Genomic DNA, 25,630 nt, shown 5'->3' on the forward strand with positions numbered 1-25,630 from the left:
GGACTTAAAAGCAGCTTTTCAAAAAAGTAGGCTTTTAGCACGGATTTGAATACTACTAGAGATGGAGCCTGACGTACAGAGTCAGGCAGTTTGTTCCAGGCATATGGTGCAGCAGGGTAGAAGGGACGGAGTCTTATTTGGTGATAATAGCTTTGGCACAATGCCCCCTCCTTTATTAGTGGTAACTCCAGCTCAACAGCCCTTTTAGCCTCTTCGACTAGGGCTCCTCAGCCTGGAGATTATACAACCCTTACCCATCTTCTCTTGGTATGTTGTATTATTTTGTTGTTCTTCAGATGATAAATATTTGAAATAAAATATCAAAATAAGGAAAACCTGGACTAAGCAGGAGGATCCTTAGAGAAGGACAATAGGGGGTAAAAGTGGAAAGTAGGTCAGGCAGGACATCCCAAACATGCCCTATTGATCCTGCAACCAACAGGGCTTTTAGGACATCCACAATGAATATACACAAGATGAATTCACATGCTGGTATTCAGCAGGGGCTCACCAAAACAGGTTTGTGAAGGCTGAAATAGTGAAGCAGTAAAGCAAAATGGGTAGACAAGAATCTATCTTTGGCGTGGCTGCCAACTTTAGTGGACAGAGGGAACAAAGAACTCCTCGCAGAGGAGCTATAATTTGTAAGTTATTCATTTGTATCCAGCTTTATACAAAGTGAGTCACAACAAGTACAGTACTCCCCCGAAATTCGCGGGGGTTCTGTTCCAGGAACACCCGCAAATTTCTAAAAACCACAAATGCGGTTTTGAGTATGTCAAGAGGCAGGAGAGGGCAGCTGAGGAGCCAGCGGGTGCACTAAATCATACCCGGTATGCTCCGACCGCCTCTTCCTGTTACTAAAGTCAGACTACACCAATCAGGAGCTGCTTTGACACGCAGCTCCTGATTGGTGTAGCCTGACTTTAGTACAGGAAGAAGAGGTCGGAGCATTCCATGAATTACTGAGTCCGAGATTTGTGAACCGCGAATTTGCGGGGGAACACTGTACATTCACAATCTGAAAAAAACCCCACTAATACATACATTACAAATTTAAAACAAAAGGACAAATCAGCGGCCAGCGCTCAAATGCACACAAAAGGCTTAAACTCCATACTTCAACTTGCAAAATTAATACCTCTTCAATAATCACTTAAAATTACGCAAATTATCCTGCTGACATATGTACATTGGAATCTCATTCCATTCCTGAGGGCCAATGTAGAGAACATACTAGTCCTATAGGAGCTATAACTGCTTTGATATTACAAATTGAAAGGGGGAGAGGGGGGGTCGCTGAGACACTGCTCGTAAAGAAAATAGTGCCCAGATTCCTTTTAGAGCTACCAGCTAGAGTTCTTAAGGCAATAAAAAGTATTGGACAAATTAATTAAAGTAATTAATTACAGTACGGTGACTTCCTCAAAAGCCAGTCATAAGTGAAATACAGAGTAATGAAACTCATTCATTAAAAGACACTTGAACTTGTTTCAAAACATATTATCAAAGGGAACAAGCCAAAGTTAGAAAATACACTGCTATTGTTCTGCACTGGAGTCGATATTCAAATAGATTTATCTGGTTGACCGTAGGAGTATATAATATAACCATTTCCTATAAATTGCCTTGGGCAACAAATGGTTAAATTGTCTGCTTAAAATATAAAGAGTTGATAGTTGTCCAGCAGTACCTGCTACTCAGACAACTAGCATTCAATTGGTCCAGGCAATGGTATTTGGCAGCTTTATCCAAATAAAGCCCTTGAATATCACATCATGTGTTTGGCTTTTGCTTATCATTTCCTTTTATTTATCGTGTAAATGATATTTTCCCATACAATCAGCTGAAGAGGTCAGTGAATAACTGCCGTGAAAAGAGGGTAAATGACAATCCATTGAGCTAGGACCATGGCGAAAGTTTCACCCTAACTGGGGGAGGAATCATTTTCTTCACCCCTCTGTGGACCTTCAGAGCTGTCATTTCCTGCCTTTCCCACCTAGGGTTACCATATGGCTCCAGAAAAAAGGAGGACGGATTGAGACATCCTCCTTTTTCTGGAACCATATGGTAACCCTATTCCCACCCCACCCCACCCAAGGGACTAGTTACAGCAGGATTACTCGATTTCTGTTTTCAAAGTCCAAAGGCAAGCCAGGTTCTCAGGATATCCACAATGAATATGCATGAGAGAGATTTGCATGCACTGCCTCCTTGGTATGCAGATCTCTCTCAAGCATGTATCATTGTGGATATCTTGAAAGCCTGGCTTGCCTTTGAACCTCGAGAAATGAGTAGCCCTGGGTTATAGGTAGGGTTACCATTCGGCTCCAGAAAAAGGAGGATGGAGTGAGACATCCAGGTTTTACTTCCATTGCTTTCAATGGACATAAAACCCAGATGTCTCTATCTGATCTCCTTTTTCTGAAGTCATACAGTAACCCTGGTTATAGGGTCTCAGTATGTGCTAGGAGCTTCAGTTTAAGAGCAACCTTTTAGAGTCTACACTTCAGTTCTCTTTTACTGCTTCCCTAATGCATTCTTCCATGTGTTGCTATTTGGATGGAGACAGGAGTTGGCTATTGAGAGACCTCTGCTTATTCACCAGGCCTTTTCCTTGCCCTGAGTTTGATCAATATTTTAGTGAACTGAGATCCAATCAGTAACTCAAAGGATGTGAATAAATCAGGGGAGAATAATGGAATTTTGAAAGATATAATCAGCATCTATTCTTTGCCCATATTTCTTCCTCTTGCTTTCCAAGGTTTCTTTCTCTTCACTCCTTTGTCTCTAAAATTAACCACCACACAAGAGATTGTCTCTCTGTATACACAGGGCAAGTTTTAGACTTGCTGGAGCCCAGGGCAGATATTAAGGAGGGGCCCCTAACCCCTCATCTCCTTGCCCCCTCCCCCTATTTCCTGACTTGCCACTGCTACCACATAAGAACATAAGCGTCTGGACCCTCTCGAGTATCGCCATATCCTTCTTAAGGGACGGTGACCAGTATTGGACGCAGTACTCCAGATGCGGGCACACCATCGCCCGATACAGTGGCAGGATAACTTCCTTCGTTCTGGTAGTGATACCTTTTTTGATAATGTCCAACATTCTATTCGCCTTCTTTGTGGCTGCTGCGCATTGTGCCGCTGGCTTTATTGTTTCATTGGAGAAATAAAAACATTTCCTTTGCTGTGGTTTGTGGGGTTCCTCAAGCCTCACTGGCTGATGACCACTTTCTCCCCCTCAGGTCCACCGAACAGAACTCTCCCAAGCTCTGCAGCCAGCAACAATATTTCAGAGCTGCTGCAGCTCCCATCCCCACCCCGTGCCTGTTCGGCTTTCTCACATGCAGTGGCAGCTCGGGAATACTGCTACCAGCTGCTGAGCTTGGAGATTTCTGGCTGCTGGACTGGAGGAGGTGGTCTTCATTTGGTGGGTCTTGGGGACCCATGCCAGCTCAAATGTCTATTTGGGCGGGGAGAAAATTGATGCCCACCTATTTTGGGCTCAAGTCCTCCCCCCATCAACATCTGGCTATACCACTAAATGCAATAGAAAAAAACATCTATGATGTATATATCTTAAAGCTATGGTACCAATATATACAGTGTGCCCCAATACTTTGATTTCTTAAGCACAATACTTAAATTGTTCAAGCAAGGCTTAATATTTCTACAATGCTGGAACTTTCAGATAGGGAAGTCGCAAAGCCGGCAACACTTCTTCTTACAGTTGCCTTAGTACCGGATAAGAACTGGCTATTAAGACTTTTCTTTAAAAATAAACAGAAAGAATTTCTAGGGTATAAAATACAAATGTATCCAGACCTGTCACAAGATACACAAAAACGTCGTCGTGAATTCTTGTTGTTAAAGCCAGGTGTTATAGCTCTTGGGGCGACTTATTTTCTTCGCCACCCATGTAAATGTGTGATAGTGCATCAAATGCAAAAATATGTCTTCTTTGATCCTAGCCAACTGACATCCTTCTTGTCAGCGGCTCGACTGAAAATAGGAGGAACATGAAGCACTCTTAAATTAGATTGTTTGATCTCCTGTCTCAGCCAACATGATTGTTAATTTTAATTCTATTTCTTTGTTTAATTCTCGCTGATTCTACATCTTGGACCTATATTGAGGACTTGAGTTAAAGTTAAGATATATTGGGTTAGTAGATTATAAATTGAATTGTATTTTATTTCTTGTTAAACTAGTTAAAACCAACCTGTTTAACCGATCTGTAACCAAGAACTCTTAAAGTCTTTCCCCTGTATTCTACTCCCTTGTACTTGACGTCCCTACAATATGACTTTCACTCTATTTCTCTTCCTCCCCACAAATATGCATGTATTCAATGACATCATTGTTATTCCAAGTATTTCATTGTATTCAAGAACTTCATTGTTATTTCTTCGCTGACTGTCCAGCTCTTCTTATTGTAAACCGCCTCAAACTACTTTGGCTTTGGCGGTATCTATAATAATAAAATGCTAAGCGTGCATGCGCACTCTTAACGCCGTGTTGCCTGATCTGTAGTGACCGGAAGAGTGCGCATGCGCGCTTACCACGCATCTCTCTGTCTCGCAGCGGGCTTACCGGATCCAGCCAGACAAAGTTCATTTTTTTGTTCAAAGCCCCTGCCGCGGCTCCTCTATCGAACCTCACCAGAGTTGGAGAAGACTTCCAAATCTGGCGGGGATCGAGAGAGGAGACACAGCATTGGCTTTGAACTAAAAAATGAACTTTGGCTGGCCGGAGCCAGCAAGCCTGCTGCGAGACAGAGTCATGGCTCCTTTACTGCCCCCCCTTCCCTTCCTGCGGTCCTGACTACAAACCTGCCGATTCCAGCAGCATATGCAGCACTCTACACACGCTGCTTGGGGCCTTCTACCGCCCTGATTTGCTCTGCCGCGTCTCTGATGATGTCATCAGGGACCTGCCACAGTAAATCAGGGCAGTAGAAGACCCCGAAGCAGCGTGTGTAGAGTGCTGCACACGCTGCTGGAATCGGCAGGTTTGTCAAGACCGCGAGAAGGGAAAGGGGGGCAGTAAGGGAGCCCCCCAGACCGCAGGAAGAGAAAGGGGAGGTCTGCTGCTGCTGCTGCACAGGGAAGTGGTGTGGGGGGAGGGAAATGGAGGGGTAGGGAATGCTGCTGCTGTGGCTGCTGCTCAGGGAAATGGAGGGGGAGGGAATACTGCTGTGGCTGCTGCACAGGGAAGTGGGGGGACAGAAATGCTGCTGCATAGGAGGCAGGGAGAGAGACAGATAGATAGAAAGAAAGACAGACATGGGGAGGAAGGGAGTCAGAAAGAAAAGAAGACACAGGGGCAGGGAGAGACACAGAAAGACAGACAGACAAAAGGGGCCAGGGAGAGAGACAGACAGAAAGAAAGACAGCGGGAGGGAAAGAGAGAGACAGAAATAAAGACAGACATATATTCTAGCACCCGTTAATGTAACGGGCTAAAATACTAGTATAAAAATAAAATTATTATTATTATTGTTTAACTTTATCTTTCTGTACAAGCGGATGCTTGATATGTTATTGAAAAATGATAAATAAATAAATAAAAATTGTTCAAGCAAGAACTTCAGATATGCCTCCTGTATGGCTTTTTTCTGTACCAGTAGGATCTTGCACACACTCGTCATTGATCTGCTTCAAATATTTTCTTTTAAAATATTTTCATTGTCACTTTTATGCACATGCCCTTATATTATTCATACCTAACATATCTAATATGTTACACACTTGAATAAGTATTAGAATAGTTGCATTTATCTGTGTTCATATACATGTTAGTGTAATAATATCAGCCGGGGATTGACTTCACCCGACATGTTTATCTGAAATGGCTTTTTCAAGGATATCCCTAGGCAAGAAAATATAATAGGTCATGTTGCAGCAAGTCCTCTGAATATGCAAGAACTAAACTTACCAGTAATACTCTTTTAAATACACTTACAAAGTTTTTTTTATTTTCTCACCTAATTTTGCCTCTGCATTCTACTTGCACAAAGATGGCCACATCATTTTTACAACTAACCTTATGTGTATCTTGCTGTTAACAATATCTCTGTCTTCGGGATTAATTATCCTTATATCTATGAATGTTATAAGAGATTTGCCCATTCTATTTCTAAATTTATCCCAAACGGAGCCACTGTATTTAAGTTAAATATCCATTGTTGTTTCTTATAATTCAATATTAGTTCAACATTGGCAAGAAATAGGTGAAGGACATAAAATGGCAAGTGATAGGGTGGGAGGGAGGCAACCTTGTTAAGATATTGAATTGTGAATTATGATAGATATTATGCGCCTTTATGGGACATTAGGGCCATATTCTGTAAATGGTGCCTAAATTGGCAGCCGCCTGCAAAAAAGGCACCAGCAGTGTTTCAATCATGCTTAGGCATCATTTAAATAATTAACCAACATCGCCTACCAGGAAACTTAGGTGTCTGCAATGTAGGCCAGTGTTTTACTAGTCTATATTGTAGACGCCTAAGTTATTTTGAGAATCATTTCTAACGGCACCTAAGGTCATCTCTGCCCCTAATCACACCTACTTTGACCTTAGGCACTATTAGACGCCTCCTTAGACATGATTATGACGCCTACCTTCATAGGCATCTACCAGCACCTATTTATTAAAATTAGTTTATAAGAACATACGAACATAAGAATAGCCTTATGGTGTTAGACCAATGGTCCATCAAGCCCAGTAGCCTATTCTCACGGTGGCCAATCCAGGTCACCAGTACCTAGCCAAAACCCAAGGTGTAGCAATAGTCCATGCTACCAATACAAGGTAAGCAGTGGCTTCCCCTGTGTCTTTCTCAATAACAGACTATGGACTTTTCCTCCAGGAACTTGTCCAAACCTTTCTTAAAACCAGCTACGCTATCTGCTCTTACCGCATCCTCTGGCAATGCGTTCCAGAGTTTAACTATTCTCTGAGTGAAAAAAAATTTCCTCCTATTGGTTTTAAAAGTATTTCCCTGTAACTTCATCGAGTGTCCACTAGTCTTTGTAATTTTTGACGGAGCGAAAAATAGTTTTTAATGCAGTCAATTACCGTGCCAATTAAAGCAATTAAGTAAGGCAGCGGTACAGATAGCACACGCTAACCCTAGCACACTAGGATGGAAAAATTCAATGGCACTCAAAAACTGGAGCTGAAAAAAATTGGGGTTCAATTCTGTTCTATAATGGGATCCTTAGCCAATTTAATTGGGCGTTCAGTTTGGGGCGTTGTATATAGAATCCAGAGTTACTGCAGGAATGCTAACTCTCTGGCCATGACTCCTCATCCCACCCCCCCAATTTTATTTATTTTTTTTTAATCAGTAACACTCAAGTTAAAAGCAAATAAACAGAAAAAAATACTACTACTATTAACATCTGAGAATCATTCAGAACACCGCCGTCCACCTCATCTATGGCCTCAAAAAGTCAGATCATGTTAGCCCTTTCTACAGAAAACTTCACTGGTTGCCAATAGAAGCAAGGGTCATCTTCAAGTTCGCCTGCCTCTGCTTCAAAACCTTAACGGGCTCATCCCCGATCTACCTGTCGCGCCACTTCGTGTTTCCAGGCACCACCCGCACATGCACTGCCTTCCTGTTTGCCTATCCCTCCCCGAAGGGATGTGTCTACAAAAGATTCCTCGACAAACTCTCTCATTCCAAGCTGGCAAATGGAATGATTGTCTGACCACCCTCATCTCATATGCTCCATCTTACCAATCCTTTTCCGAATGCCCTCTTGTTCAAAAAATAAAAGAACAAGAGGGCATTCGGAAAAGCTGAAAGGGGACAGATTCAAAACAAATGCTAAGAAGTTCTTCTTTACCCAGCGTGCGGTGGACACCTAGAATGCGCTTCCAGAGGAGGTAATAGGGCAGAGTACGGTGTTGGGGTTTAAGAAAGGATTGGACAATTTCCTGCTGGAAAGGGGGATAGAACAGTATAAATAGAGGATCACTGCACAGGTCCTGGACCTGTTGGGCCGCCGTGTGAGCGGGCTGCTGGGCACGATGGACCTCAGGTCTGACCCAGCGGAGGCATTGCTTATGTTCAGGAAATCACTCAAATCATATCTCTTTGATAAATTTCTCTTAACTCCTTCCCTCCTTGCTATACTACTGAAACACAAGCCGTTTCTCTTTATTTTCCTGATTTTTCCTTTCCTCTCTCTGCATACCAATGTACTTCATTCCCTCCGGTTTTACCTATCCCCTCTCGGTATTCTCTTGTAATTGAAATTTGTTACTAATGTACTTGACAATATTTCTCTGTATCATCGCTGTGTATGTACAGTCTCTTCCCCTGTAAATCGCTCTGAACTGTTTGTGGTATTGCAGTATACAAAAATAAAGTTATTATTATTATTACTACTTATCGTTTCTGTAGTGCCACTTGATGTATGCAGCAGTGTTCACTAAACACATACGAGACAGTCCATGCTTGTCAGAGCTTACAATCTAATAAAAACAGACAAATAAGGATTTCGGGGGTCTTTTACTAGGGTGCGCTAGCCGATTTAGTGTGCGCTAAATATTAGCGCCCGTTAAATGCTAGCGCGTCCATAGAATTTAATGGGGGCTTTAGCATTTAGCGCGTGCGCTCAATCGGCCAGCGTGCCTTAGTAAAAGGCCCCCTTAGGGAGTTACTTATTGTGGGAATGATGAAAACAGACATGGGCATTGAACAGTTAACTAGGAGTTTTGAATTAAATCAGCCTTAATGCTTTAATGTGTTTCTGTACTCTTTAGATAAAGGGCCTTTTAAGTTATTACTCCTCCAGGGTTCAGGTACTATGAAAAAGGTGTGAACTAAATCATAATTTTTTTTTAATATATATTTTTTGTCATTGGGATTTTTATTGAAATCATTCAATATGATGTTCATAGTTAGGATATTAAATCTGCTGCCATTACTACTCTGAAAACAAACTGCTACGGTACTCAATAACTATACAAATAAGTAAATGCATAATATAACGCCTCTTTAGACATAACATGTGCAGTTTGTTAACTTTTCCATCCCCATACTACACCAGGTATTGCTAAAACCCTCTATATCAACCTAACTTCAACTAGTTGGTTTTCTTTTTCCCTTTTCCCCTTCCCTAACATCCTCCCCTCTCCCATTCTAGCAAATATTTATGACCTTCATGCAATTAAGTCTGCAAACGTTTGATTTATCACCCGTCAAGGTACACACATTTCATTGTATTTTTAATTATTTCTACTCCCTTTTCTTGAAGTCCCCCCAGATGACCCCGTCATTATTGGAGGACCTGTGATCAGCCTGAGAGCCGGAGATCCGTTGAACCTCACTTGTCAGGCGGACAATGCCAAGCCAGCAGCCTCCATCACCTGGATGAGGAAGGGAGAAGTCCTCAGTGGAACCACATATACCAAGGTCAGCCCTGAAGGACAAAAAAGCATGTGTGTATGAGACAGATACACATGAGTACACATTCACCATGATGCATTAAAACAGCATTAATCCTTGCTAATACAGGTAGAGCCTGAGTACTCGAAAATTCATCCTTAATGACATAATTGATTGGACATACCAATTAGAGAATGACACGGTGACGGTTTACCCGCGGCCACCGCATTTAAGCCGCGGGTCACCGCCGAAAACGGGGAAGAAAAATAGCAGTCGCTGCGGTGACGGGGACAAGGCCATTCACCGACCGCGGAAACGGTGAACAGGTTTGTCCCCGCGGGCCAATGTACCCCTTTCTAGGAACCGCTATTTCACCGTGCTCCTCATTTGTCATTTCAACCCTTCCTGCCAATCGCAGCAGAAGGGTACCCAACCCCTCCTGCCGGTTCTCCCAATGGCCTCCCCTAAGATCGCCGGCAGGAGGGTACCCAACCCCTCCTGCTGGACCCCCCCCCCCAACGAACCCTCCCACCCCGGAACCCCCCTTAGTCTTACTTTTCAAGTTGGACCGGACAGCTCCTCGCTCGTCTGGCCAGCAGGCCTGCCTCCGTCCAAATGAGGCGGGCCCGCCCCTCCCCTCCCCTGCCTAACCCACAGGATCCTAGGGCCTGATTGGCCCAAGCACCTAAGGCCCCTCCTATAGCGGGAGTGGCTTTAGGTGCCTAGACCAATCAGGCTCTAGGATCCTGTGGGTTGGGCAGGGTAGGGGCGGGCCCGCCTCATTTGGACGGAGGCAGGCCTGCTGGCCAGACGAGCGAGGAGCTGTCCGGTCCAACTTGAAAAGTAAGACTAAGGGGGTTCCGGGGTGGGAGGGTTCGTTGGGGGGGGGTCCAGCAGGAGGGGTTGGGTACCCTCCTGCCGGCGATCTTAGGGGAGGCCATTGGGAGGCAGGGGAGGGGAGGGGAGGGGCGGGCCCGCCTCATTTGGACGGAGGCAGGCCTGCTGGCCAGACGAGCGAGGAGCTGTCCGGTCCAACTTGAAAAGTAAGACTAAGGGGGTTCCGGGGTGGGAGGGTTCGTTGGGGGGGGGGTCCAGCAGGAGGGGTTGGGTACCCTCCTGCCGGCGATCTTAGGGGAGGCCATTGGGAGGACCGGCAGGAGGGGTTGGGTACCCTTCTGCTGCGATTGTCGGGAGGGCCGTTGGGGGGGTCTACAGGAGGGGTTGGGTGCCCTCCTGCCGTGATCGCTGGGGGGAGGGGAGACTTGCAGCCGTAGCCGCGGTCACTATGCTAATCACGGCAGCATTTAAAGTACATGTCGTGTTTGTTTTTGCATTGCTAGCCCCAGGGGTGGTGGAAGATTAGTGATTGAAAAACTGTATGAAAAATAACTATTTTAAATTTAGTGATCAAAATGTGTCAGTTTTGAGAATTTTTATTAATTAATTTTTTCTCTGCGTGTTTTGTTTTTGTATAGTTATTAACTAATATTTAACTAAGTTTTAAAGTTTTAAAGAATGTTTCCTTTATACGTAAATAAAGAAAAGTGAATGGGATTGCAGTGGCGGTGACGGGGCGGTGAATGGGGTGGCAGTGGCGGTGACGGGGCGGTGAAGAGGATGGTGAGACGGGGACGGGGCGGTGACGGGGTTGGTGAGACGGGGACGGGGCGGTGACGGGGATGGTGAGACGGGGACGGGGCGGTGACGGGGACCAATTTTTTCACCGTGTCATTCTCTAATACCAATAGATTCGAAAAATGAGAGAATAGTGAAGTCATAAACTCAAGGAGTTTTCTGCCTGATGAATTTTCCAGTAGAAGGTGCACCTGTTTTTCTTGTATTTAATTGGTTTTTAGGTTGCCTTGCAGGCATTGTTCAAAATGATTAATTTGGGATACAGACAGGCCAGACATGCATATTTAGACTTGGAATATTAAAATTATAATGCATTCACAAGAGAAGCATAGAATAACATATTGGGACAGTGTAGATTTCTCATGCATTTCATGCAAATCCTGTTGATTTTAATGCTATTATAGAATGAAATTAAACCATTGGCTTTTTAGCTGATTGAAATGACCTTTGTATATTTATATGCACCCTTGTAGAAAGTGTTTGCTAAAGGAATCCATTTTATAGATAACAAGTACCACAGCTACAATGAGGGCTATAGCAAATGCAGGTCTTATAGTGACACCTAATGGTCACCCAAAAACAGTAACTCAATTAGGTGTACTGTGTTTCCTCCACCACCAGATGGTGATGTAGTATATAATCTACTAATGGAAAAAAAGAATGGCATAAAAAATTTTCACCTATAAAAATTATAAAATATATATTATGGTCCTGGAGCTGGAAATCTGCTGTTACAGACTACACACAGGACTGCAAGAACATTTTCAAAGCGAACTTCATTCAGAGAATTCCTTTGAAAATCTGGCCACCAAGAGGAAAATTCTATAAGGGATACCTAAAGTTAGGGTTATCAGACATCCGGATTTCCCCAGACATGTTGTCCTTTTGAGGACATGTCCGGGGGTCCAGACGGCTTTTCAAAACCCAGCACTTTGTCTGGGTTTTCAAAAGCTTCCTGACATAATCGCGTCTGATGCAATGTAGTGACGAGTCATGTCCGCATATTTACAGATGCCTTCTGGAGGTGGGGCTGGGGGCAGAACAGGGCGGGGCAGAGTAGAAACTGGGTGATCCTGGGGGACGTGGCAATGGGTCCGGATTTTCCTGAAGGAAAATCTGGTAACCCTACCTAAAGTTAGGTGTCGGCAGGTACCTAGATCACACCTGCGGCACCTAACTATTGTTTTAATCAGCTTTAAGTGGTGCAATAATTGATCACACCATTGAAAGCTGATTAAAAAACCCAACTTTTTAAAAACCTAGACACCACCAGGTGCCTCTTGGGACCAGTGGCTAGCACCTAGTGGTACTTAGTGATGCTACTTGCCTAAGGAGGTGTGTTTAGGGGCGGAGTTGGCCTATGGCTAGGTGTGATTCTACAGTGAACCTAAGTGCCATAAATATAGGCCTTTAAAACCCTGGCCTACATTACCAGTGCCAGTACCAGTACCAGTTTGTCATTGGGCGCCAGTATCCATGATTCTCTAAGTGGCACCTGAATGTGAATGGCACGCAGCTGATGCCAATTTTTTAGCACCTGCCATTTCAGGGGCCACTTATAAAGTCAGCCCTCGAGTACTTTATACCCCTCTATACTCTTGCACCCCCTTTAAAGGAGGAACTAAAGTACCCACAGAAATAGGGTTACCAGATTTTGTCGATAAAAAAAGGACAATGTGGCCCCCACCCTGTTCCTCACCCCTTTCTGCCCCAGCCCCGCCCCCACACAAACTTCATCTCTTCTTCCCCAAGCTCAGGGCCGTATCTGGATGGCCTCCAATCATAAGTGGATACGACGTGGTGACGTCACATCGCACCTGTGCATACTCGGAGGCCCGCTAGATGCGGCCCTGAGCTTGGGCCCCTCCAAAACCCTGACAAACTACTATCATGTACATTAAAGAGAGAGATACCTCCCAAGAAGTCTCTAGGGTTTGGGTTTACTATAAGAATATCTTTTGGTGGATATACATATTTTTGGATATTTGGCTTGTCTAGATTTATTTTTGTCAGTTTAAGACCCAAAGCAGGATGGTTAATAGTTTATTAAAATGTTGATTAAATGTTTCTCCTAGAATTCAAAGCATTGTACAATCAAAATAGTTTAAATATAAATAGGGAACAAACAACAAATAATAAACATAAACCTTACAAGACAGACAAACTTGATTGGGGAGAGGACGTGAAAACAAGAGGAAAAAAAGGGGAGAACTACAATTTGTTAAAAAAGAAAATGTAAAAGGATAAAAACCGCTATCACAGTTTTGTAAAAAAAGGGGGGGGGGGGAAATGACTTAGGCCTCCTTTTATGAAACTGCGATAGCAGTTTCTAGTGCGGGGAGCCGCGCTGCTTCTGACGCTCATAGGAACTCAATGAGCGTCAGGAGCAGTGGGGGCCATTCAGCGCTGCTCCCCACACTAGAAACTACTATTGCAGTTTCGTAAAAGAGGGGCTTAGTTGCCTATTATTTAGACCTTTAAAACCCTGGCTTACATTACAGACACCTAAGTTTTAAATTAGGCGTGATCCTGTAATGGGCATCTAAATGTGATAGGCGCTCTCTTTTTATATGCTATTTACACAATTTCCTCTTAAATATTCAGGGAACCCCACTATTTACCCTCCATTGAGAATATTGACCATTTCAACCTACTCTCTGTTTTCGGTGAAGAAAACTGGTTAAGTGCCACTGAAAATAATCAGTTACCCACAACCAACAATTTTAACTGGTCGGCACCTGTTTCTTGACTGGTTAAATCATTTTGAATATTGGCCAATTTTTTTTTATTTATTTTATATTTATAATTTTTGTACAACCAATAAAAATGGTACAGAGAAATCCTGAAATACATATATTAAGTCAATACAGACTGAAAACAATATACAAGCAATATACTCATTATTATAGTCCTCAAATGGGGAGGAAGGCAGGACATAGAAGAAAACCCCCTGGGGAAAAGGGATACACTTAACAAAAACATAAAGAAAAGAGCAGTACTTAGATATTAACCTACTATTAAACTAAATTCCGCACTAAATCACTTGATTCATTCTGGCTGCAATGGAGTCCCTTTATTCTCTAGGAAAAAACCTAATTGGGCAGGCTCAAAAAATATATATTTATTCCCTTGATAGGTAATAAAGCATTTACAGGGAAATCTTAACTGAAAAATTGCCCCCATTGAAATAACTTTAGGACGATATTGCAAAAATTATTTCCTCCTGGATTGTGTCCATTTCGAGACGTCAGGAAATATATATACCCTTTCATCTAAAAAGGTGACTTGTTTCAGCTTAAAGTATAATTTCAACAGCATTTCTTTATCTTGTAAGAATACAAAAGAGACTAATAATGTTGCCCGACCCAGTAATTCAATTTCAGAAGATTGCAATATTGCTGATACATCTACCGATAATTGCTCAGTTCCACCTTCTAAAACTTTTTCTTTTTGAGCATTCTTTAAATAATAAATTTTCTGTATCGGGGGAAGATTCAATTCTGATACTTTTAAAACTGTCATCATAAAGTTCTTGAAGAGTTCCTGAGAAGACATAAATTTTGCTATATGAAAATTTAGAATCCTTAGATTCAAATTTTTCTGCTGATTTTCCAAATTTTCTATCTTCCTCAGAAACATCATTCTATCAGACATTTGTTTAGACAGCAAATTTTTATTCTCAGTTGGCCAATTTATATTTACAAAATATACATTCAGAAAAAAATATACAAACAAACCTTGTCACGTTCCAACAAAAATGGAAAAGATACAAGTAAAAGCAGCCCATATTAGAGAGAAGACTTCTACGTTGCTTATTATTTTGTCACATTCTAATCCACTCAATCATTTCTAGGCTAGATTATTGCAATACCTTATACCATGACATAACCAATAAAGAAATAAGAAGGCTACAGATAATACAGCAATAAAAATTATTAGAAATTCAAACAAATATGACCACGTTACACCACTTTTACAAGCTGCACAGTGGCTACCAATCACACATATAATAACTTTTAAAATCATACTGTTAACTTTTAAAATTCAACAATCATATGCGCCAATATTTTTGGATCGTCTTTTGATACCGTATTCTCCATTTAGGGCACTCAGATCAACACAACAACATTTATTAACTATTCCTTCTCTAAAAATAATAGGGACCAGGAGATCTACCATTTTCTCGGTCATAGCACCCCAGCTTTGGAACAATTTACACTATACCTACGTAATGAACCTTCCTTAGAAAAATTCAAGCACTCCTTAAAAAGCTTTCTGTACAAGGACGCATTCAAAACATAGACAGCATAACTTACCAAGTACTAAATCTTTAGACCTTAATCAATCTTATGAGTAGGTCGCCAAATTATCCTTTATTTTATTTTATTTTCTTCTTATGTGTTCCCACCATATATGTTCTTCCCTAAATGTTTCTTTTCTTTCTTTAAAGATTGTAGTTCATCCCCCTTGCCTTTTGTACCAGTTTGTATTAGAACGTATATAATTTGTATACAATGTCTTGTTCTGTCCTCCCCCTATTTTTAAAAAAAAGAAAAAATTGTTATACGCATTGAAATATATTATATTGCGTAGATAACAAATCTTAATAAACTTGAATAACGATAACATCCAGCAGCTGATATGTTGAATTTCTTTTAGCTGTAATGGACCAGCATGACTGCTAACATTTATAAATATACTTTTCACTTTAAAGTATCATTTTTCTGATAGTTTTCATTGCAGTCTTTAATTAGCATTGCAAAATCAATTTCTCTTGATAGACAAAATGCTGGAACACCTGCTGACTGGCGCTTCTTTCAACCTCTGCTACAGTAAACATGAAAGTGCAAAAATTCTGTAGGGATTTCCACAATGACTGTGACGCAGTGAGGGTGAAGGTGCCCCACCCCCCATCCGCTCCTTCCCCACCCCCTGCTGTCCATGCATGCACCCCTTCCCTTCGAACGCACTTCTTTAATGTTCCTGGCACAAGCAGCAACCCCAATCTGCTGCTCGCACCAGCATCGGCTCTTCCCCCCTAACGTCACTTCCTAGGTGTGGGTCCAAGAAGTGACATCTGAGAAAGGTTAGAAAATTTCCCTCTTAAGAGCCTGATTCTATAAATGGTACCTAACTCGTAGGCACCTAGAAAAATGGCAACCTGTCAATCAAAGTTAGGCATTATTTATAGAATCACACCTAGCAGTGCCTAAATCAAGTTAGGCACCAGTATATTTGGCCAGGTTTTTCTTGCCCTAAAATACTGGTGCCTAACTCATTCAATGTCAAAACTCTGCCCCTAACCATGACCACTTTTTGGGTAGGTGCCTTAGTGTAGACACCTATATAATGCCCACCGAGTTAGGTGCCTACACGAAAATTACATTTTTAAAATTGGTTTTATTTGGTTTATAATGCTGCTGTTTAATTAACGATATAGGACCGGATAGTAAATTTTTTTCACATTTTTACAAGTGGATAAATGAGAACACCTCAGTCCCACCACTCCACCGCTGTTTTGTTTTCCAACTGCGGGAAGAAATTATGTGGTGACCTTCATCATTGGCCATTCTGCATTCACCAATTGTTGAACCACTAGTTATAATAACCTCAATGTATCATTTAACCGTTGTCTGCAGTTCTTTTTTTATTTAATAATATTATTGTGCACTTATCTTTGCATCCGCCAAAACCTGGGAGCCAGACCTGACATGTTTCGTGCTATGGCGCTTTATCAAGGGTCTCCCTGCACATTAAAGAGAAGAAAGCAGTTAAGTTACCATTATACTACTGCTCCCTTCCTACCCAGTATATCTATACTATAATTCACCATCTCATATTATTGACCCTTACCGAGGTAGCTGCTGTCATCCGACTCCAACTGGAAGCTTATAGGAGAAAAGATGGCAGCGGCATGCCATTAGTGCTTACAGTTGGAGGCGGATGACAGCAGCTTCCTTGGTAAGGGTCAATAATATGAGATGGTGAATTATACTATAGATATACTGGGTAGGAAGGGAGCAGTAGTATAATGGTAACTTAACTGCTTTCTTCTCTTTAATGTGCAGGGAGACCCTTGATAAAGCGCCATAGCACGAAACATGTCGGGTCTGGCTCCCAGGTTTTGGCGGATGCAAAGATAAGTGCACAATAATATTATTAAATAAAAAAAGAACTGCAGACAACGGTTAAATGATACATTGAGGTTATTATAACTAGTGGTTCAACAATTGGTGAATGCAGAACGGCCAATGATGAAGGTCACCACATAATTTCTTCCCGGAGTTGGAAAACGAAACAGCGGTGGAGTGGTGGGACTGAGGTGTTCTCATTTATCCACTTGTAAAAATGTGAAAAAAATCTAATATCCGGTCCTATATTGTTACAAAATTACTGTATTTTCTGGACGGATATTAAGGGCAAAATACCACAGCCATTTTTTAGGCTGTTTAATTAACAGCACTGTTTGAACCAATTAAAAAAATCAAGTTAGTCACCCCAATCTAGGTACCTACCAGTAGGCACCATGTATAGAATCAGGCCCCAAGGGCTCATATGCTAATCAGTGCACAGCAATGCCCATGTGCTAACTGATTAGCATAGCCACGCCTACTCTCCACTTCCAAACATGCCCCAGCATGCACATGCAAAAACTACAATAGGATGACTGAGCATGCCCTGTAGTAGTGCATTTTAACATGCAGTCAGCACACATTAGTGCTTACTGCAGCTTTATAAAAGGGCCTTTTAGTTAGGAATTATTGACTTTATTTAGAAAATAAAGGACTTTTAGTTAAAACATTTTGCGGTCTTGGCTTGTTTTGCTTCAGAAAGATAAGGCTTCTTACACACAGATCCTTATGGTTTTGGTGGTCCATTTGAGAGCAAGGCTAGGGGCTGCCATGGATTGTGGAGCATTTCATGTTTTCATTTTTTATGGACCTCATATTGTTTTGAGAGTTTTTATCAGCGTTGGGGCTTTCTCTTCCATTACCAAGATGTGAAAAGCTATAATATGCTGGCTTTACCCTTTTTTTTGTTCACTTCCTTTGGAGCCGAGAGTAATTAGGCATGAATGACTCAAAATCATAATTTCCTTCTTTTTTATGGAAGTGTTTGGAGAGTTAGTGTGTGATTTATTGTGAGTAATATATATTTTTCTTTTTTTTTCTCTACACATTAGCTTCTTGATGTTTCATTTTGGCAGACTGCCTCTTTTTTATATTACAATTGTATATTTTTTTCAGTTGGATGTTACATGTGGTTCATACTGGGGCAAGAGTTCTGTTTTTTTCTGGCTTTATTTGCTCTCTTTTCTCTCTTTTATTAATTATTTTTTCTCTCTTTAATTAATTATTATAGATTGATTGAAGTTTTTAGCTTTATTTTGCTCATTCCTTTTTCTTAGAGATCCTTTAAGATGCAGTAAAAAGTAACATTTGCATGCCCTTGCATGGGATTTTCCCACATGCTAAGACCTAGGGCTCTGTGATGCGACTGTTGCTTTTTAACATATTTATCAATGATCTAGAGATGGGAATAATTAGTGAGATAATTAAATTTTTTCATGACACAAAGTTGTTTAAATCCCAAGAAGATTGTGAAAAATTGTAAGAGGACCTCATGAGACTGGGAGATTGGGCGTCAAAATGGCAGATGACGTTTAATGTGAGCAAGTGCCAAGGGATGCATGTGGGAAAGAGGAACCCAAACTATAGCTATGTGAAGCAGGGTTCCACATAGAATCTAGGTGTCATCACTAAGCATGCAGTGAAGCCCTTAACTCTGTGTACGGTGGTGGCTAAGAAAGCAAAGAGAACATTAGGAATTATCAGGAAAGGAATGGAAAACAAAGATGAAAATGTTATCATACCTTTGTATCACTCTATGGTATGGCCGCACCTCGAATACTGTGTGCATCTCAAAAAAAAGATATAACGGAATTAGGAAAGGTCAGAGAAGGGTAATGAAAATGATAAAAGGGATGGGATGACTTCCCTATGGGGAAAGGCTACAGTGGTCAAGGCTCTTCAGCCTGGAGAAGAGACAGCTCAGCGGAGATATGATAGAGGTCTATAAAATACTGAATGGAGTGGAAAGGGAGGATGTGAATCGCTTGTTTACTCTTTCCAAAAATACTAGGACTAGGGGGGCATATGATGAAGCTACTAAGTAGTAGATTCAAAATATTTATTTTATTTTCTATTCCGTATACCCCAATGAGCTCAGAACAGGGGTTACACGCTAACATACATAATATACAGTGTACAGGTTGCAATTTGCCATAGTTATAGTGCAAGGTTTTTCAATGCAAGTTTTAGTAGTTTCAAAATAAACTGAAGAAATTATTTCTTCATTAAACGTGTAATTAAACTCTGGAATTCATTGCTGGAGAAGGTGGTGAAAGCAGTTAGCTTAGCAGGGTTTAAAAAATAATTTTGGACAATTTCCTAAAACAAAAGTCCATAAGCCATTATTGAGATAGTTTGGGGAAATCCACTGCTTATTCCTAGGACAAGCTGCATAAAATCTGTATTTCTCCTTGGGATCTTGCCAGGTACTTGTGACCTGGATTTACCACAGTTGGAAATGGAAATAGGATACTGGGCTTGATGAACCTTCGGTCTGTCCTAGTATGGCAATTCTTATGTGAGCCAAGTATAGGGATAATCAAGCTATTATGACATCACTGATGAGGTTGGCTCTTAGGCATTGGTGGAATGAGGCATTATGACATTACAATAATCAGCTCTAGAATGTTGTTTCTCTTTGGAATCTTGCCAGGTACTTGGGACTTGGGTTGGTCACTGTTGGAAACAGGATACTGGGCTTGATGAACTTTCAGTCTGTCCTAGTATGGCAACTCTTATTTTTTTTCTATATTCTATATTATGGGCCATGCACTAATGTTGCCATTTGTAAGCAGCCATTAAAAAAAATATATTGTATGAGCACACCCATTTTGTAAGTGGTAAGGCCTCACATGCTCTTCCTGCAGTTAGTCTGCAGTAATTTAGCCATGTTAATTGATTAGAGTAAGAATGTGTCTTCATCACCCCTAAATGTGCCCTCTCAACAAAATTGTAAAATATTTTTCAGTGCCTAGATTCTGTATAGGTTGCCCAAAATTGGGTGCACAAATCTGGGTTACGGATTACAGATCCGTGCATAAACTAGTTAATCAGCCATCAATGATCAATAATTGATGTTAATTGGCAGCCTTTAAGAATCACATACGGATCTGCCCTCTGCCATTTTCTATAACATGGCACCTTAATTTTTGGGTGGGAAACTCAAAAGGGGGCTGACCATGAGAGGGGCATAGGTGGGTCAGGAGTATTCCCAGAATTTAGACATAATTGTGGACTTTTACAAAGGCACACTGTCGAGCAGTGCAAGCTAAATGCCAAATCACCCATAGGAATAGAATGGGCAGCTCAGCATTTAACATATGCTGCTTGGCAACCCACCTTTGTATAAGGGCCCAAATGTTATAGAATACCATCATTTATGTGCCCTTCTACCATTATTTAGGTGCTAGCTTTTACACCAGCTCTTAACATGTGTAAGTGCTTGTATGCAAAATTAGGCTCAAGGGGCCAAATTCTATAAATGGCACCCTAGTTAGGTGCCTTTAGGCACCCTAAAGGCCTGATTCTCTTTTGGACGCTGACATCGGTGCATGTGTCAATCATGCATTGGTGTCCAAAAGAGTATCGTGTCTGCCATCCTAGTCAGACACCCAAAATTTAGGTCAGCATTTTGTATGCCTACACTTAAGGCATCTGTCTTGCGTCTACTTAAGTACATATTGACGCTTAAGCCTGCCCAAGGCTACTTCCATGTGAAGCCACACCCTTGCCCTGCCTTGGGCGTGCTTAAGCATCACTCTGCATCTGTGTAAACATGCTGCACGTCTCCGTAGACACGCTCTGAAGGCCTACAATGTGGGTGACCTACCTCCGAGAGTTTAAAAAAAACCAAACATGTGTCCCAATTGGCTGCCGGACAGCGGAAGGATGCCTACCCAGTGGCGTACTAATGGGGGGGGGTGCACAGCCGGCCAGGTCCGGAAAACTGTACCGGGCCAATCAGCCTGTCTCTCCCCGACGTCAATTCTGCCGTCGGAGAGGAAGTTTGGGCCAGCCAATCGCTGCCTAGCTGGGAGAAACTTCCTCTCCGATGGCAGAATTGACGTCGGGGAGAGGAAGGCTGGTCGGCCCGACACAGGGAAGACGAGCTTGGGGTGGCGGCGGTTTTAGAAGGTGTCATTGGAAAAAAAAAAAGGAGGCCAGAACTGGGTCACTGAAGGCAGCATGTTTACTTCATTCATGCTGCCGGTGGCCCGAAGAGTTGCAGCAGTGCTGCTGGGAAGAACAATGAGCAAGCACCGGATCCTGCCGGGGGGGGGGGGAGGAGGAATAGCAAGGGGAGGGTAAGAGAGATGCTGGAACGCGGGAATGGGGAGAAAAGATTCCAGACATCGAAGGGAAGCAAGGAAGGGGCTGATAGAGATGCCAGACCACGGGAGGGAGGAAGGAAAGGTGGGAAGAAAGATTGGATGCACAGTCAGAAGAAGAAAGTGCAACCAGAGACTCATGAAATCACTAGACAACAAGGTAGAAAAAATGATTTTATTTTAAATTTAGTGATCAAAATGTGTCTGAATTTATATCTGCTCTCTTTATTTTGCACTATGGCCCCCCTTTTACTAAACCACAATAGCGGTTTTTAGCGCAGGGAGCATATGAGCATTGAGAGCAGCCCTGGGCATTCAGCGCAGCTCCCTGCGCTAAAAACTGCTATTGTGCTTTAGTAAAAAAGAGAGGGGGGTATTTGTCTCTTTTTGTATGGTTGTTACTGAGATGACAGTGCATAGAGTCATCTGCCTTGACCTCTATGAAAAACCCCCAGAATAGGAATGATAATTAACATTTTCTCAGCGTACAGTGTGCTTTGTGTTGTTTTTTTTTTTTTAATTTTATTGTTGATAGATCATTTTGACTTGGTCATTTTTAATGTAGCTCACAAGCCCAAAAAGTGTGGGCACCCCTAAGCTAGAGCATTGAAGTTGTGTGTTTCTGCCGTAAAGGTCATCTCTGATGCAACCGGAAGTTGCATCAGAGATAACCTTTACAGCAGCCATATTCAACTACAATGCTCCGGCTGCTGTAAGAAGGCAGTTTAGACATCGCCGGCCACAGGGCAGGGAGGTTTGTCGGACCGGGCCTGTTGTCCGGGCCGGGGGGGGAGAGAAAGTGCCACAAAGGTAAGGGGCAGGGAGGGAGAAAGGAAGAAAAGGTGGGGTGGAGAGGAAAACAGGGTAAAACAGAGGGGGAGAAGGATGCTGAAAGCACATGGGGAAGACAGAGTGGGAAGAAGATGCTGAATGGAAATGGGGAACAGAGAGTGGGGAGAAGACGCTGAAGGGAAATGGGAAGAGAGAGTTGGGAGAAGACGCTGGCAGGAAAGAAGACAGAGATGCCAGACTATGGGAGGAGCGGAGGGAAGAAGATGGGTGCCAGACCAATTTGGAAGGAGGGAGAAAGGGCGAGGCACAGTAACAGAGCAAATGGAAGATGCAGAGAGAAGAGGGACAATGGATGGAAGGAAGAGAGTAACAAGAAGATGAGGAAAGCAGAAACCAGAGAAGACAAAGGTAGAACAAAAATTTTCTATTTATTTATTGCTTTAGGAGACCTGTGTCACTGTTTCTGTGATGTTGCATTGTATGCAGAGTCCAGCTTCTTGCTGGTTCAATTTAACCTTTGTCTATGTATTTCTATTTTATCCCCCCCTTTTACAAAACTGTGGAGTGTTTTTTAGCGCCATCCGTGGTGGTAGCAGCTCTGATGCTCAGAATTCTATGAGTGTTGGAGCTTTTACCACCGTGGCTAAAATCCACACTACAGTTTTGTAAAAGGGGGAGGAGTTAGTATGTGATGACATATTCCATACTAGGCGAAGGTGTTTTCTGTGTTCTGTATGTTCGAAAGACATGGTTTTCTGTTAGGATTGATGGTGTAGGATTGATCTGTACTAGTCTGGCTTGTTTAGTTTTACAATGGGACAGAGAGGGACAGAGAGGGAAAATGCTTGAGTACCTGATTGTAAAAACCGCTTAGATAACCTTAGATAGGCGGTATATAAAATCCTAATAAACTTGAAACTTGATGTTGTACTGCTCACTGCAGTATGTAAGATGCTGCCTTTTCCTAGGTGCTCATGTGTGACATGTGGCTTGTTACTAAAAATCATGGGGGGGGGGTGCCAAAAAATGACGGGCCCCGGGTGTCACATATGCTAGGTACGCCTCTGCGCCTATCGCCACCTGCCATCAGGACATGCATTTTCAAGAATCTGTCCCTATTTGCAGACACCTAGCAATGCCTAACTAAAATCCATGCACAACCCAAATTGTTTCAATTAGGTTAAATGACATGGTAATTCACCATGCCATTGAATTTTTTTTTTTTTTAAATAACCAATTAAGAGTTCTACGCAGAATTCAGAGAGGCATCAAGCAACGCCTAAGTCTAGGCACCCTCTGATGCCTAACAACGGCAGCTTGAAATGTAGCCACGGTTAGGGGCAGAGAATAGGCGTGGATGACTTCGGTGTCACTAGGCATTTGAGTTAGGCACTGGTACATTAGGCCTGATAAAACCTGGCCTAATGTATCAGTACCTACCTCTATGATGCCTATCGATGCCTAAGTCCACTTAGGCACCACTAGGTGTGATTCTATAAGAGTCACCTCATTGTTGATTGACAACCATACTGAGTACAATGTAGGCGCGCTTAAGCACCATTTATAGAATCTGGCCCAGGATGCATGCTAAGTCTATATTCTGTTAAAGTCGCTCTGCACAGACAGCCCTTGGCAGAATACTGGCCTAGTGCAGATCATCCCAGCATTAGGCTTGCGTTAACACCTAACATAACTTAGTAAAAGGGCCCCTAAATTAATCTACTTTTATTGTTTGTTTTTTTAGACTTTTATTTTTAACATTTTTCTTATAATAATAATAACTTTTATTTGTATACCGCAATACCACAAGCAGTTCAGAGCGGTTTACAGAGGAAGAGACTGTACATTAGTGAGCCGAAATATAGGTATAACTGGAAATATGTCGGAGATACAGCAGGTAATACAGTGATTTAGCAGGGTAGGAAGGAGTCAGAGAAATTTATCAAAGAGATAGGTTTTGACTGATTTCCTGAAGGATTGGTAGGAGGGTGCACATGAAATGAGGGTAGACGGACAATTATTCCATTTGCCAGCTTGGAATGACAGTGTTCCATCAAGAAATCTCTTGTATACAAAGCCCTTCAGGGAGGGGAAGGCAAATGGATGGGCATTACGTGTGCGAGTGGTGCCAGAAAACACAAAGTGATGCGATAGGTAAATTGGGGATGAACCAGTTATGGTTTTGAAGCAGAGGCAGGCCAACTTGAAGATGACCCTTGCCTCCATTTGCAATTAGTGAAGTTTTCTGTAGAACGGGCTAACATGGTCTGACTTTTTGAGACCATAAATGAGATGGACGGCGGTATTTTGGATGATTCTCAGATGTTTGATGGTTTTCTTGAAGGATCCCAAATATATGATGTTGCAGTAATCCAAGGTGCTCAAGATTAGAGACTGAACCAGGAAGGAGGGGAAGTCGAAGTAGTGTTTGAAGGTATGGAGTTTCCAGAGGGTGCAAAAGCAATTTTTAACCTGAGCGTTGGTATGGTCTTCAAAAGTCAAGCATCGGTCCAGGATGACTCCTAGGATTTTAATGGTGGAATTGATTGGGTAAGTTAACCCGTTTAGGTTCAGAGAGGTATTAGTTAGTTTATGGTTGGGACTTGCAAGGAAAAGCTTCATTTTTTCTGGGTTTAAACAGGGATGCAAAAGAAATAATGGGGAAAAAATACAGGAAAATTATTTTCTTCATGCTACTGGTGACAATCTTAAACATTAAATATCCACAAGAAAAGGAAAAATCAATCCAAGATGAATTATAAAATTAAACAAGGAAAAAGCAAGTCATTGAGTGAACATCTCAGTTAGCCTACCTTAGCATCATTTACAGTTAATGTGTGGTTCTATAGAATCACAAACAGTTGACTCCACCTAAGTGCGCTTCGGTTATCCGCAGCCCACCACCACGGTCCCGTTTTTTTCCACATTAAAGTCAATGGACGTAAACTCTGGATATTTGCAATTCAGATAAGCACACAATCCGCTTATGCGCATTGATGTCATAGCTTCAGCCTCTATTCTTTCATGTTACGTTCACTCTGGTTAAATGCAATCACATTCTGACTGGGAATGGCTTGTACGCTGGGAAAGTGAGTGCTCTGCTTCCATTCAAGCTGTAGGGCATAGCTTTCCTGCACTTTAGGCTCCAGCAGCCCATGTGCCATATTTAAACTGAGCCGGCTTAACTACAGCCTACCCCTCCCCTCCCCCCTCCTATTAAGCACACACTCCATTTAAGTGCACGTGGAGTGTGTGCACTTAAGTGGAGTCGACTGTATACATCTTCTCTTGCCTTAAGAAATTTTTCCAAATGTTTGAGTTAAAAAAACCTGAAAT

General features: G+C 42.2%; 1 protein-coding gene across 6 annotated transcripts in view; it reads left to right on the top strand.

The window, feature by feature from the left end:
• Nucleotides 1-25,630, top strand: part of KIRREL3 (kirre like nephrin family adhesion molecule 3) — a 1,600,598-nt gene that overhangs the window by 1,249,240 nt on the left and 325,728 nt on the right. For all 6 annotated transcript variants that reach the window (XM_033917922.1, XM_033917923.1, XM_033917927.1 and 3 more), the window contains one exon: nucleotides 9,278-9,435. In XM_033917922.1, coding sequence (XP_033773813.1) covers nucleotides 9,278-9,435 — 158 coding nt within the window. The remainder of the gene's footprint in view (nucleotides 1-9,277; nucleotides 9,436-25,630) is intronic.

Source organism: Geotrypetes seraphini, chromosome 13 (assembly GCF_902459505.1).
Source record: "Geotrypetes seraphini chromosome 13, aGeoSer1.1, whole genome shotgun sequence".
Classification (NCBI taxonomy): domain Eukaryota; kingdom Metazoa; phylum Chordata; class Amphibia; order Gymnophiona; family Dermophiidae; genus Geotrypetes; species Geotrypetes seraphini.